Raw genomic sequence first — 15100 nt, 5'->3', positions numbered from 1 at the left:
GAGGCAACACTATTTTACTAAGTTCTCCCATTCCTATCAGTATTTTCTCTACAGGTATTTGCACAAAAGGATACGGAGGAATGTGGTGTGTAATGTGTAGACTTAGCATTTAAATAAGCACCCTCACAGACTGAAGCTTGTTAGTTTTATGAGCTCTTTTAAAGAGCAGTGTGACTCTTCATATTACAGACCTGTGTATGTGTGTGTGTGTCATTACCTGTGTGAAGTCCGATGGTCTGTAATGGAGTGCTAGCACCTGAGCACCGAGTCGGACTTTGTCATAAAACTTTTCCCACGGGAAAGAGGATGATTGTACTGTTATTGCCACAAATTCATGTCACACACACACACCAAAGTTGTGTCACCCGTGCCGTGCAGCCAATGTTTTAAGTGTCATTTAATTTAATACGTCTCTATACCAAAATGTTAGTTTTGCTTTGTGTGTTTTCAGGTCTCACGTCCCTTCACCAACCAACCTCTTCATTCTCATTTCACTGGATCATGTTACATTTCCTGTTTATCATCGTGCTGCTGTCATCGAAAGTTCATGGCCAAGGTAGACTTTCGGACATCAACAGTGTGACCAGCAGCTCGTGTGCTGCAACTAAATACTAAATTTAACATTTAACTATAGTGATTCATACCACAATATATCATCACCGAGCCTGTTTTCTCCGATTCTCAACCAATCTTTTATCATTTTTCAAAGCAAAAATTGTGTTTTTTGGGGGTTAAAACGGATAGACTGGCCATCCCTTCCTAAGTATTGCCTCGCCTGCCTCTTTTGAAAGAGTATTGTTGTTCGCTGGGCCGACTGACCAAGTGCTCGTCTAGCTCCACTTTAGACCCGATGTGAACCCTTCAGAGGTCCATGACCCAAACCACACAGGCAGACAGACACACACACACACATACATACAATCGAGCGAGGCAGAAAGGGATCTTTTCAGCGACGAGGGTCATATGGTAGCCATAGCACTAAGAACATCGTTCCGTTCATGTTTATTCTTCTCTGTCTTCTTTGTCTCCGCCACCCTTTACCCTCATGCCCTATGTATAACTCATCCACGTTACATACAAAACACTGACACACTGTAACTCTGTGACGGTCCCCTGACATAACCTCTGACACTCATGGCCCGCCTTAGCATCCTCTTCCTGTTTCTTCAGGGGATGGGAGGACAGGAGTTGCTTTGACGGAGAACCGGGCAGCTGCAGTGGGGGGTGGATGGAGGGCGGGAAGGCAGAAACATGAAAGATGCTGCTTGTTGGGAAACCCCCTGTTGGAAATCATGCAAATGAAGCAACAAAAGATCATTTTTACAGAGGAAGTGACATGGGAACAACAAGAGACAAGGAGAAAGTTCCGCCAGTTTATTTCTGTCAGCGCACGTTTAATTCTGGGCCAAGTGCTCGACTAAAATCTTGTTGCCGTCTTCCGTGTATCTTTGCCAAGGTCGTCTTAAGCTGACGGTCCTCTCTGAAGACAGATTGCAGATGAAATGGAAAGAGACCGATGGTCCCATTCAGGGCTACAAGGTCAGAGTAAGACCCATCTCAGGTGAGACTCGTCAGCCTCGTTTCCAACGGCCAATACCATTTGCTTCTAGGGCTGTCACATACCAATCCTTTTGGAATTGATTATCCTATCGATTATTCCATTGATTAGTTGAGGAGCTCCGTTTATATCCATGCCTTGATAAATATATTTTCCCAGATATTTTTATTGTTATAGCCTTATATAACATTTTGGCACCCTTCCTTTTGGCCACCAACCAGATAGTCCTGATTTTACCTTAGGAATGCGAGTCGATCCCTGCAGCCAAAGCCCAAAATCCTGTGACAACTTGCTGCTTGACCAAAGCAGATATTTGCAGTACCAATTTTTTTCCTTCCTCTTTTAATCTGGTCAATCACACTCACGTATTGTAGGTGTAATATTCTGTTTACTGCACATGCTGGTGCACTGTGTGCACTGTAAATGCATTTTTTTTTTTATCTCCATTTTTTAAGCGTTACTATAATACTTCCTCTTTGTGACACTGTTGTCATGTAAACTAGTGGCCAAAGGGACGGTTTTCAGTTAAAAATTCTCTTACATCAGGAGTCATCTAACCACATCTTTAGATTTTGAAAATGTAAAGAAATCAGCAATTTGGGAACAACGCTCAACATTTAAGAGCCAACCTAACAAATTTGACAATGCTTTTCGTGGGACCTGCTGTGGACTCACTCAAATTGTGCCGTTTCTTTCACATGACTGAGCCAAGTCAGTTTTCATGACGCATGTCTTTTTTTCAGACGTGCCACAGCCGGAGCTCATGTTGACCACCACACGGGGACGGGCAACCGTAGCAGGATTGGACTCCAGTCAGGAGTACGCCCTCCAAGTTCTCGTGCTTAATGGGACCACAGAGAGACTTCTGGCAAAGCGACGATTCACCTGTAAGAGACGCACCAAGGTGGATGGCAGATATTTCAAGGGTTGCGTGACTGGTAAAAGACCAAAATAGGTCAACAAATCAGATTTGAGCTATTAGTACTATGGAGAATACTTTGCTTTATTTCAACTGAAGTAAAAGCTGTTTGTCCGTTAAGGATTTACCAAAACACAACATCTAAACCAGGGGTCGGCAACCTTTAACAGTCAAAGAGGCTTTTCCACAGAAAATAAAATACTGGGAGGCGCAAACACTTTTCGACACCTCCAAAAAAACGCCAGCTTGTTTGAGTTCCCAGGCACCGCTTCGTTCAAGTTGTATAATACCTTATATTGCTATTGCACACTCACGTCCATGTAATACTACCTACAAAATACATTCAATCGGTAATTTGATGCTTTCAATCGGTGATTGATTAAAAGAGTACAAAAACCAAGCCGGCGACGTCGGAGTAGTTCAAAGTCCGCGCTCATCGTGTCCCCAGCGTTTGAAACGTCGCACCAGCAAACACACGTGCCCAATGCATCCATCCATTATCTACACCGCTTCTCCTCACAAGGGTCGGGGGGAGTGCTGGGGCCTATCCCAGCTGTCTTCGGGCAGTAGGCGGGGGACACCCCGAATTGGTCGCCAGCCAATCGCAGGGCACACAGAGACAAACATCCACACTCACAATCACACCTAGGGGCAATTTAGAGTGTCCAATCAATTTACCCTGCATGTTTTTGGATTGTGGGAGGAAACCGGAGTACCTGCAGAAAACCCACGCAGGCACGGGGAGAACATACAAACTCCACACAGGGAGGCCAGAGCCGGGATTGAACCCATGACCTCTGAACTGTGAGGCGGACGTGCTAACCAGTCAACCGCCGTGCCGCCCTGCCCAATACAATGCAATGCAATGCACCTTCATTTTGGCTACAATGCCTTCACAAAATGCCTTCTTTCAGGTTGAAAGCCATGATTGATGCAGTCAATAAAACAATGTTCCAACTAACTGCGTCAAAAGTGCATATTAAAATGAAACAGAGACTTACTGTATTGTACCTCACAACACACGTGAGGGGGGCTTTTTGCATCTCATCGATCCATATTAAACAAACCATTGTAATCCAGCGAACCTTACTATTTTCACTCGTTATTGTCTAAATCAATCAATCAATCAATCAGTAGACGGAGGACACGTCATTGTGTCGCACACACCTCCGAAAGTGAAATCGTGCTTTATTTGAGTATTTGCCATTTTCACCGCTTTAAAATTGGCTAGAATTGCATAAAAATTACAGACGAAGTAGGTACGGACCGAATCGATTTGTGATTAAAAAATGAATTTTACCATATTTGGACTTCCGAGATTTGTGATTACATAATTTTAATTTAATATTTGGCGGTCACAATAATCTTACAATTCACAACTACAATTAAACAAACGACCAAACACAAATAAAATACTTTGTTCAGATATTGTGCAGCTTTAGTGTCACTGGGCTTTTCGAGCACAGCCTGCTGACACGTTATGACAGTGCTGTCAAACGTCTCTGAAGAAGGCGAATGCTAATCACCGAAATTGCACCAGGTCTGAAGAAAAAAGTTTAAAACTTTGACTTACTAAAAGACGTTTTTGTGACAAATAACATACACTTCAATCGGACACTTATAATTTATTTTCCCAAGCCACGCAGAACCGCAACATAAGGATGAAAGAGCCCAGATCGACCCCAGATCCAAACAGTCTTTTTTTTCTTTTTTTTTTGTGGAACCTATTTTTTTAAAGTCTTTGAACTACTGTTTGCGGTACTGGGGGTCCCCGGTTTACGCCGTCCTGACATACGAGGTTATGAACTACTTTGTAGTTTGCGCAGCGGTATAATATGTCATCTGGCGGCAAAAGAAGGCAGGTCCATTATATTTATGACCAAGAAGTGTTTTTCATCCAAATATTTTCTGTAACTATGACTATTCCATCTCATGTACAAATTCGGATTGCATCGCTCAGGTTGTACCCGGCGTCTTTGTGGCTGGCTTGTAGCGCCAGCCCAGTAGTCTGCTGGAGAACTACGCCACTGGTCTTAGGTTAATGTGTCGAGTCACACATGTCCAGGCAGGCCTCGGCACCTCGGCGTAGAAACTCGTAACATTAGCTGTCATGCCGGAATGAATGATGGAAGTCTGTGAATTTCTTTGCCCCTGCTTTTTGACTCCCTTGCGTGCTTTGTGATGATCTCAAGCCCTGTCAATTGTTTCCCGCTTGAAAGTTTCACCCTCAATTTGCAAGTTGTTGACCTTGTCTTCAGACCATATCACCTAAAAATAAGCAGAGTTGCTAATACTGCTATAATGTATGAAATGACTATTGACCCTACAGACATTGAGATTTTCTGCCCTTGCCCCGCATTGACCACAGTGACCCAATGAAGGCACTGTTTTTAAGAGTCAAGGAAAAGTTAATTAAGAAAGTTATTAATTCAGACACTATAATAACTGACAAAATTGAGCCACATTCCAGGCCTTGATACAGCTATGTTAAACTGTCCTTTGTCTCATCTAGTGGACAGTCTACGGGAGGAGGAGATGGTCCGTACTGGCCAAAGGAGGAAGCTGTTGCCAGGAGGGTCTGGATCAGGAGACCTGGATGATGTAACGGAGTCTCTGCTGGCTCTGCCTACCGTTGTGTATCCAGACACCGTGACCACAACTGTTTCCACTACGAATGCAGGTAAATCTTTTTGGTGCGTAGGAATACGCATGCACACACATATCTTGCTATTCCATGAGCTTGATGACGATGGTTCAACAGAGAGCAGATAAGATTCAAGAGAGAAGTTTCACTGGCCTCTTGGGTAGCTTGAGATCTCTGTAGATTTCATAATGTTCACCATTCAAGGTGAATCATTGTGGCTGTCAGTCAGATGATACAATGTGAGCCCAACAATCTTTAGCAATGACTTTATAGTTCAAACAGTTCATTCAGTTGAGACATTCAAAAACAATATTTTGTAGTGATTGACCATCTTAAAGGTTTGCTCAAGATTTATGAGGATCTCAATCATTAACAATGCTGCAATTGCCATTACCTCCCTCTGCCAGAGCCACCAACTATGGAACCCTCCCCTCCACTCCTGGATGACCACCAGGACAAGTCCACCAAAGAAAAGAAGAAGAGGAAGAAAGAAAAAGAACGGGAACGCTCCAAGGTAGAAATCCAAGATGAACAGGGAACGACAGTGGGCAAAGAGGAGAAACCACACAAGATAAATCTTCCAACTCAGCCGGTTACAGGTAACCTCTGATCCTCCCACAGCCACACCTAAGATTGACCCACATTCGATTATCAGTTTGGTTGACAATCAAAGTAAAAAATTTCCCATCCATTTGGAACCATTTGTTCCAAAGTCTGAACTGCCATCATCAAAAAATATATAGATTTTTATGACTGGTGAAGGTCTAGCCTGAGGCACATTGTAAATCTGTGCAGATGTGGGTTGGACCAGGTTTTGGTCATCTCGCAGACACGCAAGCTGGCACATTTAAAACATGTAAGTTTGTGCCATTGTGGGCGTGCCGTGAAAACAGCCGACTCCATTTGCCAGCAATCAAAGCGGCTCCTCTTATTCCCTTTAAACGTGGCACACTCAGATCTCGCTTGGAGACATATTTGTGTGCTAATGTGAGCAGCGATTCGTGTGTGAGCGGAGCATTGTCACTGCGTTTTGCTGGTGTGGCATCAAGGCTGAAAAATGCATCCGATGAATTGATTTCTGCAATGATTCAGTGTTTGATACACATATTTGTCATAATTCTGAATGAAGTACAGTGACACACAGCACACGTCTTATGCCTATCTGTCTGCCTGCACCTTGAACAAATTCACCAAAATCACCATAGACAAGTTGTCTACCTCACGCCGAAAATTAGACGTGGTGTGAGGATGTGTGTGTGCCACCAAACTGTCCGACGCGCCGGGTGCATGTCAGCCCTAACCACACAAGCATAAATTGAAATCAACCATTAATGTAATGTAAAACAGCGCACTGAACCTTTTGTTCTCAAGTGACATGCAAATGGCAATTAGCCAGTCTGCGGTTAGCAAGTCAGTTGCTAGCCGCAGACTCTAAAGTAACAGTACACATCTCACTTCGCGAAGATCAATTTTAAAGAAGGCGGCTGTGATATAATGGCGTTGAGAAGAAGAGTCTTGAAAACAGAATGTGTGCTGACATGATGACGGTGTTTACACAACAGGAGAAGCTAATGAAAAGCGCCGTTGTTCGGCCGCAGGGCACGTGTCGTCACTCATCGTATGGATCAAGGAAACGTGCATTTACACGGATTTCCATGTACACATCATGCTGACACATGTTCTGCGCATTCGTCATTCTCTTTCAATCCGTCTAAATGAGTGGAACTATCATGTAGCATAAAAATACGCACTTAATAATGTAGTGTACCCAATAATATGGCATATTAAGATACCAGCATGAACTTCCTGGAAAAACATATTTGTCTCGGTCAAATTCTTGGATGTTGTCTTTTTCAAGGCGCGAGAAAACCTTTTGAGTGCAACACCGATGCTGCAGCGGACATTGTGTTTTTGGTGGACGGCTCCTGGAGTATTGGACGCACCAACTTCAGGCGGGTCAGGGACTTCTTGGAGGGACTGATGACACCCTTCCGCATCGGGCCCAACCACATTCAGATTGGTGAGGCATAGTATCTATTGGTTAGGGGTTCATAATTGTTTTCTCTGCCGTTCATGCCACCATCTATAATTCTTGTCGCAGATTTGAAGGTATTCAATCACTGTGTGGTTGGTGGCAGGTGTGAAGTACATGAGATGGCACGCACTAGCCATGTTGAACCATGTAAAGTCTGGCTCGTTTGGGCGTCCAGTTTTGCACTCAGTACATTTGTTTCGACCCAGCACACTTGTAAGAAGCCTCCATGTGGAACAACAAGTTAGTGCTTTAAACATGGTGTGTTCCTCTTCCAGGGCTTAGCCAGTACAGTGGAGACCCGCGAACAGAGTGGCAGCTGAACAACTTCACCACCAAAGACCAGCTGGTAGAAGCAGTAAGGAATTTCAGATATAAGGGAGGAAACACTTTCACAGGTAGTATCTGGCTTGAATTCTGCCTATGATGCTTTATTGGTGACTGTTGTTCAGGTGTTTATTAGATTTGATGCATTCATTTCCAGGCCAAGCGCTGCTCCACGTCATGGAGGAGAACATGAGGGCCGAAGCGGGCGCAAGGTCGGACACGCCCTTCTACCTTGTGCTCTTGACAGATGGTAAATCGCAGGATGATGCCATTGCGGCGGCAAACCGACTCAAGAATGCGGGTGTGGAGATCATCGCTGTAGGTGAGATTTTAATGAGCAAAGTTAGGGTGGTGTGAATGGGATGCAAAATGTCTACAATACCACATTTTATGCCTGAATCAACATGTATTCTTTCACTGTACTGTGGCTTGTGTTTCTTTTCTACCTTTCTGTGTGGTCTGATAGTACCTCCATTGGCCGTCCCCCCCCCGCCCATTTCAAGCAATAATTAGGAAATCTGTATATCAATCCTTGAATGCAGCATCAGTCTAATGTTTCAAACATGAGTTGGTTTCATACAAAACTATACAAATAGCACAAATAGAACTCTGATTCCAGATTTGGGCTAAAATGTGTAATTGTATTTTTAATACTGTGTTTAGGTGTTAAGAATGCAGATGAAGCCGAGCTGAGGCAAGTGGCTTCAGAGCCGGTGGATTCGAATGTCTTCAACGTCAATGACTTCCATCTGCTCAGCAAACTGGTGGCCCGACTGGTCCACATCCTGTGTGGGAGAATAGAAGACCGCGGAGTCATAAAGCGTAATGTAGCATTCATGTCATTGACACAATCTATTTAGCCACAAGAACAGTCCTAGGTTTGGATGAGTAGTCTCAAGGTACATTAAGAGAGCACGGTATTATTGTTTTTGGTCTTTGTGTTTGAATGTATCTCGTGATACTCTGCTATGAATGCCTTGAACCTGCTGTTGGAAGGGAAAGAACTTTTGATTTTGAACACATGTGGTCTAAGTGCGCATGGGTGGAGCTTTCTTAATTTTGGTATTTTCATAGACACAGTTAGAATCAGCCGTTTGCGCTGTTGTGGGAGTTCGTTCATACGGAACTGCAAGGAGATCTCCACTTTTGGATAATGTAACGTTGGCTCCTGTGAAGTGGCCACTTGGAAACTGCTTTCCACCCCTGAGCATGGGTCCACATGTGACCTACTTTCAGCCACCAAATTGTCCTCGGTCTGACAGAATGCCCAGTATGGCGGACGTGCGCTGTCTATAAAAATAGAACCCTCAGTCTTGAGTAATACATATCCCAAATGTGCGTGATTGCAACCCACCTATTTATCAATTATTTGTATCTTTTCTACACACGCCATCATATCCCATTTTCTAGAAAGTGAACCAGAGCCCACAGTAGACCCAACCGTCTCTTACCCGAGTCCCACTGACCTCCGCTTCTCCGACCTGGGCTCCAGAGAAGTGATGCTACACTGGACCAAACCTGCTAAGCCAGTCCAGCAATACAGGGTGGTCTACCACAGCGCAGAGGGTCAAAGTCCTCAGGAGGTCAGAGACTTTACCAGTACTTTATCTATCTTTGTAGCAATGAGCCAACGTGTGGTGCTATATCTTTTAAAAACCATCATCTGTAACCTTCCTTAGTAAAGTTGACATCTTTTCACACATTTGAATTTGGGGGAAAGTGACTTTTTAAGCCCCCATTAAATTCCCGCATCACAGCCGGAACCCAGTGAAGCTGGACGTTGTTGCAACTGTATGCATCCTCCAATCATATAATGAGATGCTTGATGTGTACATTGTTGTCATGGTTTCAACAATCTTAAAGTTGTGTCTCGGGCAGACTGTAACTTTTCCCTCTGTCTCAAGGTGGTGTTGGCTGGCTCGGAGTCATCTGTGCTGCTCCAAGGCCTCTCCTCACAGACACTGTATCATGTGTCCATTTTTCCCGTGTATGAACACAGCGTTGGCCTGGCACTCAGGGGAACTGTCACCACAGGTGAGACTCATGTCATATTTTACTTGGCATATGTATTTTTATATGAATTACAGTCTCAGGTAGTTAGTTTGCTCAGACAAAACAGAATAACTAATTACAAATCCATCAGCTCCACCGTCTTTGCTTGTCATTTGAATTAGGATTTTTTTGTGTTTGATTGGTGAACTCATGCCATTAGTCAAACTTGAAATGATGGCTCTCTGCCCTGTTTTCTAAGAAAATGGTAAGTACGGGGTGTTTCGGTCTATTTATTTTTATATTTATGCATATTCATTTATTACAAAAGCAAACAAATGACAAATCTGTGAAAATTATTACAAAATGAGGAGTACGGTAGATAGAGATTTTTCGGGGGGCCTCATTTAATACGCTTCCACAGTAGATGGGCACCAACAGTTCCCAAACTGTCCATCATCCATCCATTTTCTGAACTGCTTGTGGGTAATAAATTGTAAAGAGACTTTGTGATCACCCTGTTTCATGCTGAATTTAAATTAGCATTTGTGAGATTGGTAAGTGTTTGGCATTTGACTGCCTTCCATTAAATGACAATGCGGAAAATTAATTATCAATTAATCAATTTGTTTTTATTTGTTTGTTATATTATTGTTGGATATTTGAGAATAAGTGTGTTTTCTGGGCCTGTTGAACACAAAGCTTTTTTTTTGCTGTATTGATGGCAACTCTTGGGTACACCCACCTCTAGATTTGGATGCTTCAAATGAAATAAGGTCTTTATTGAGCCTCTACACACAGTTCACTTCCATCAATACTTGATTTGTTACCTTGTGTTAACTTACATCCAGGTTCTATAAAATGATGGGAAAGAGTCAAATAGATTGTGCATTTTGTTTTCCAGACAAGGCCAGGCAAACAATGTCATGTCCAAAATATTTTTTTCCTGAAGTGTGATGTTTTGTTTTCAACATCTTCTATTTTCATAAATCCCCTCTCAGTGCCACTCTCCATGCCAACCAACCTGGAGGTGACACCTGCCTCGTATAGCACACTGCGAGTGAGCTGGGGTGCAGCGCCAGGGGCCACCGAGTACCTGATCCTCTACTCAGCACTCAACCACGGAGAGCCTGATGACGCCAAGGAGGTGAGACCCGGACATCACTGTATTCAAACGCCATTAAGAGGTAGATTGCAACAATAATGAAATAATGACAATAACAAACAAAGATAATATGGTGATATTTGTACTATTATTATCATGTGACACTCTATGCAGATATTGCTCTGAATCCCATCTTCCAAATCATAAGCCACATTTGTTTTAATTGCGGTATTGTTAATAAGTAGAATAGGAAATAAACAAATAGTTTGACATGGCAGTAACAAACACCACTTGAACTTTTTAGTGTACTAATTCACAGCAGGTGAGGTGTCCTGGCTGGTCCACCAATAATTAGCGGTTTTTAGTATTTTATTGTTATTATTACTTACTGTGATAAAAATAATAATAAGAATAATGATCTTGTCTAATCTAATGCCCATGTATGCAGTTTTGCACTTTATTAGGATTTTTGCTAGGGATGCTTCAGAATTGAGTCAGGATTATTATGTGTTTTGTAATTGTTCTATTATTTTAATATGACTGTAGGAGAAGTTTGGTGCGGAGCGGACTATGTTGGAGCTGGCCGGTTTACATCCTGCAACGGACTACTCAGTCACTCTTTATGCTCTCTATGATGAAGATTCCAGTGATCCGGTCACGGCTGTCGCTACTACATGTAAGCCTGCTCTCCCCGACCCCCACCCCCCCCTTTTTTTTCCCTCCTTCTGCAATATTACCTCATCATCTCTTATAACATTGTCTTCTGCTTTTTCTATTCTCACTCAGCCTTACAAAAACGTGTACTCTGTGCTCTTTCATGCTTTCACTCTTCCGACTGTAATATCTCTTCAACAAAAGTCGAGTGCATAGATTGCATTGAAATTGAATACAGGTATGTTGGGTTATTGGGAGGAGATTTCTTAAATCTCTTCAATATCTCTTTTAGTGGGACTGATGAAACTAACTGCATTGCTTTTGTTCCCCCCCCCCCATCATGCTCTGTTTAGTCCCCCTGCCCCCGCCCGTAAGTGTGAATTTTCCAGTGGTGACCCACAGTATGCTGAGGGTAAGCTGGGTGCCTGGAGCCGTGGATGTCCCTGGTCACAGAATCACCTACAGTACTAACCATGGCAGTGAAGTCAAGCAGGTAACCTCCTCACAAGCCGCAACATTTTAAAGTGGAGATAAGGAATATTTGTGTTTTTAGTTGGGTGTTTTTTTTTTTTGTTTCTGTTTTTGCTCCAAGGTTGGGCTGCATTGTGAGCCCATCTGCCTCACGATCAAAAGGCATTGGGTTTGAATCCGGAGTTTGCACGTTCTCCCCGTGCTTGCGTATTTTGTTTTTTCTGTGTTTTCCTCCCACATCCCTGAAAATAAGCAGGTTAGGTTCACGGAAGACTCACAGGCTTGATTTGCACTGCTAGTCCAAATCCCCAATTCTGATTTAATGCCTATATCCGAATTTTTGTGTTTTACATCATACAAGTGACGTATATCTGAGATGTCTGCATGTTGTACTTTCATGAAACACATGAAACAAGCCTTAAACAAAGATGCCCACATTGCATGTAAATAACACAAGCGTCAACTCCTAACACTAATGAGACAAAAGTAAACAATAATAAAAGTATAAAAAAATTACGTATGATTTTTTTTTTGCCCTTAGCTAACTCTTCCTCCCTTTGGGGTAAAATGCGGGTAATATCCAGACTACACCACTGGCCGATGTTTATTTCACCATGGACACATACCTAATGTTGCATATTTAGACAATATTTAATTATTTATGCTTTCACTGTAGTTTTCATTCACAGCGGCATCCAGTTATTCGGGTTGTCCGATTCATATGTTTATGCTGCACTGGCAGATATCTGATGAATCACATTTTTATCCAATTGAGAAGATGCCTGATACCAGTCCGTTGATACCCTATTCTGTACGTTTTTTTCTCTTTGCAATGCCATGACTTATATACAAATATTGCCACTTTGGAGCAAAAGATGTGCAAACGTTTTTTTGTCTCTTATGCCCTATAACTGACTGAGAACCAGTCCAGGTTCTTCCACAATCTCTCCTGTAGGTAGTTTTGGGTAAATGTTTTCAATGTAGTAGATGATAGTTGCTCCAGCAACAAAGATAGACAGACACTCTTACCCTTATTACAAGCCAGTTTTGCACTGTAGTTACATTTTTTTTTCTTTCCAGATTGAGGTTACTGGACAGAGCTCAGTGCTGGTGCAGAGTCTGTCCTCTCTATCCAGATATCTGGTGTCGGTCCAGTCTCGTTACCCGCAAGGCCTTTCTGCAGCCCTCACCAGTAACATCACCACATGTAAGACACTTGCACCTTTCACCTGGCCTGTATGTCAGTCTATACAACAAATAACTTTATTTGATCTCTCTCGTAGTGAAAGTGCCCTCCCCTTCAGATTTGAGGGTGACCAATTTTTCCGGTAGTGAAATCACCGTACGTTGGGAGGCTGCTGCTGATGATGTCATCTCCTACCTCATCAAGTGGATCTCCTTAGGGGGAGGCAACTTGAGACAGGTCGGGACTTTGTTACAGATTGGTCAGAGCTTTCAAATACATTAACATGCAATGTAATTTGTGCATATGACTTAATGTATTCATGTGTGAAGCTGAAGGTGAGTGGAGAGAGTGAAGGGGTCATCCTAGAAGGGGTGGAAGATGACAAAGAATACCAGATCTCTCTGTCTGCACTGTATGGAGATGGAGCTCAAAGTGAAGCTGTAGCTATACGCTATAGCACACGTGAGTCACTTATAGTCGCGACATGTTACACACTTCACACACAAATCACATTTTCTTTCATCTATATCAACAGAAATTCAGTGTGAGGGCAGTAAATTGGGCCTGCTGTTTGGTAACAGTCGGGCGGAATTGCAGAGCTGCTCGCTCACACACACATTTTCTGACATGGGCAGATAAAAAAAAAAAAAAACTTGGTTGTTTATTTCTTACTTTCTGGGTGGACAGGCAATTTGGAGGCTCATCTATTTGTATACGGGGATCCGTGAATATCAACTGTTTGGATTTCAAGATTTTTTTGGGGAAAACCTATCCACTATAATTCACTGAAAAACTCCCCCACTCGATGTATTTTATTATTCAGGCAATTACAAACCTTTTTGGGTGGGTGTCACTTGTGGATTTTTGCCATTCGCGATAGGGTTGGTCCCGATCCCCTGCGAACAGTTGGTGTTCACTATACAAGCCATTGAGAAGTCAATTTCCACAATATGTCCAATTTCAGCCTTGTTCATGGCATTTCACTGGTCTTTAACTCCTTGAGCGTCATTGACATGAAATGCCTTCAACGGGAATCCAAAGGAGGCGCACCTGCAACGTCAATTGTCGTCAACTACGTTTAATTGGAATGGGTGGAGAAAAGTCTCGGCCAACCCTTGTTTGATAATTAAGATGGGAAGTAAAAAAATAGTAACCATGGCTTGCAGATGGCAGCATTGGATCTCTTTTGGATGAGCTCTGTGTGTCACAACAATGTGTAAGCTCCTAAAACATGGCAGACCCTTGGAAATGCGACTGTTACAAGCAGCTTGTGATTGATCAAAGTGTTTGTCTTGTTGACTCTTCTATAAAGACTGTCACAAAAGAGGACGGAGATTATTTAAATTCAGCAGTAGAAGCGATGATGTAATGTGCACACGTGCATGGACACATGCACTCACACTACTAAATACTACTACTAAATAGCGTGCAAATTGTAGTTTGTCAAATATAAAATTGTTACATTGGTGATTAGTGCTGCACTGGATACCAGTACCGTACCCCGATTTTTCTTTGTCAAAAATGGCTCGATACCATATTTTTTTAACACCGGTATTTAAAAAAAAAAAAAAACACACAGCACACCAACTCTGTCTTAAAGTCAAGTATACATGCATGCACGCAAAGCAGCCTGTCTACCGGCATGTGATTAACGCCTTAAGTGGCACGCCTCCTGCATGTGTGAGGAAGTCAGATGTCCTCAAGCGGTGAAGCGCCCCCGCTCTTCGTTGAAAAGAATGACGCCAGAAGTGCGATATGGAATTATTTTTGCATACATGGCCGGCAGGCATGGCAAGCCGACCAACAAAGAAGACAGACCAAGCCCGTCTGTACGGCTTGTTTTAAAATAACGTTGGCTCGAGGTGGCCAAGCACCTTGCTGACCGGCATCCGGCCCCATACCAACAATAAAAAACAGAAATAAGTCAAGTGTGAATTATTTTGTTCAGAATGTGTTTTATTTTACGAGATGTTCGACTAGCTGAGAGTGGACAAGAGAACAGTAGACATGCACACGCGCGCACACACTCAAAGCAACATTACGTTGAGTCATTATCAATAAAATCAACATATTTTCTTGACCGTAACGGTGCAAATGTATTGTCAATATCAACAATGGATGACATGAAATGCAGTCAAATAGTTCAAGAATATGGCATGTAATATAAACGCTTATAGTGAATAAACATATATACTGTATCTACATACATTGACAT

The 15100-nt window shown here is 42.7% G+C and overlaps 1 protein-coding gene across 4 annotated transcripts in view; it reads left to right on the top strand.

The window, feature by feature from the left end:
* The window catches only part of LOC147153260 (collagen alpha-1(XX) chain-like), a 33603-nt gene that overhangs the window by 4067 nt on the left and 14436 nt on the right, over nt 1-15100 (top strand). For 2 of the 4 annotated variants that reach the window (XM_086026613.1, XM_086026628.1), the window contains 17 exons: nt 452-556; nt 1457-1561; nt 2302-2445; nt 4990-5157; nt 5529-5720; nt 6980-7141; nt 7432-7551; nt 7638-7802; nt 8144-8302; nt 8891-9063; nt 9385-9514; nt 10471-10616; nt 11121-11250; nt 11582-11721; nt 12780-12906; nt 12983-13122; nt 13215-13347. In XM_086026613.1, the coding sequence (XP_085882739.1) occupies nt 452-556; nt 1457-1561; nt 2302-2445; nt 4990-5157; nt 5529-5720; nt 6980-7141; nt 7432-7551; nt 7638-7802; nt 8144-8302; nt 8891-9063; nt 9385-9514; nt 10471-10616; nt 11121-11250; nt 11582-11721; nt 12780-12906; nt 12983-13122; nt 13215-13347 (2439 nt within the window). The remainder of the gene's footprint in view (nt 1-451; nt 557-1456; nt 1562-2301; nt 2446-4989; nt 5158-5528; nt 5721-6979; nt 7142-7431; nt 7552-7637; nt 7803-8143; nt 8303-8890; nt 9064-9384; nt 9515-10470; nt 10617-11120; nt 11251-11581; nt 11722-12779; nt 12907-12982; nt 13123-13214; nt 13348-15100) is intronic. The other 2 variants (XM_086026623.1, XM_086026635.1) reach the window with 2 other exon arrangements.

Source organism: Filicampus tigris, chromosome 1, assembly GCF_054856515.1.
Source record: "Filicampus tigris isolate MCC_2025a chromosome 1, RoL_Ftig_1.0, whole genome shotgun sequence".
In the NCBI taxonomy this organism is placed as follows: domain Eukaryota; kingdom Metazoa; phylum Chordata; class Actinopteri; order Syngnathiformes; family Syngnathidae; genus Filicampus; species Filicampus tigris.
This window is presented reverse-complemented; position numbering and strand designations above follow the sequence as displayed.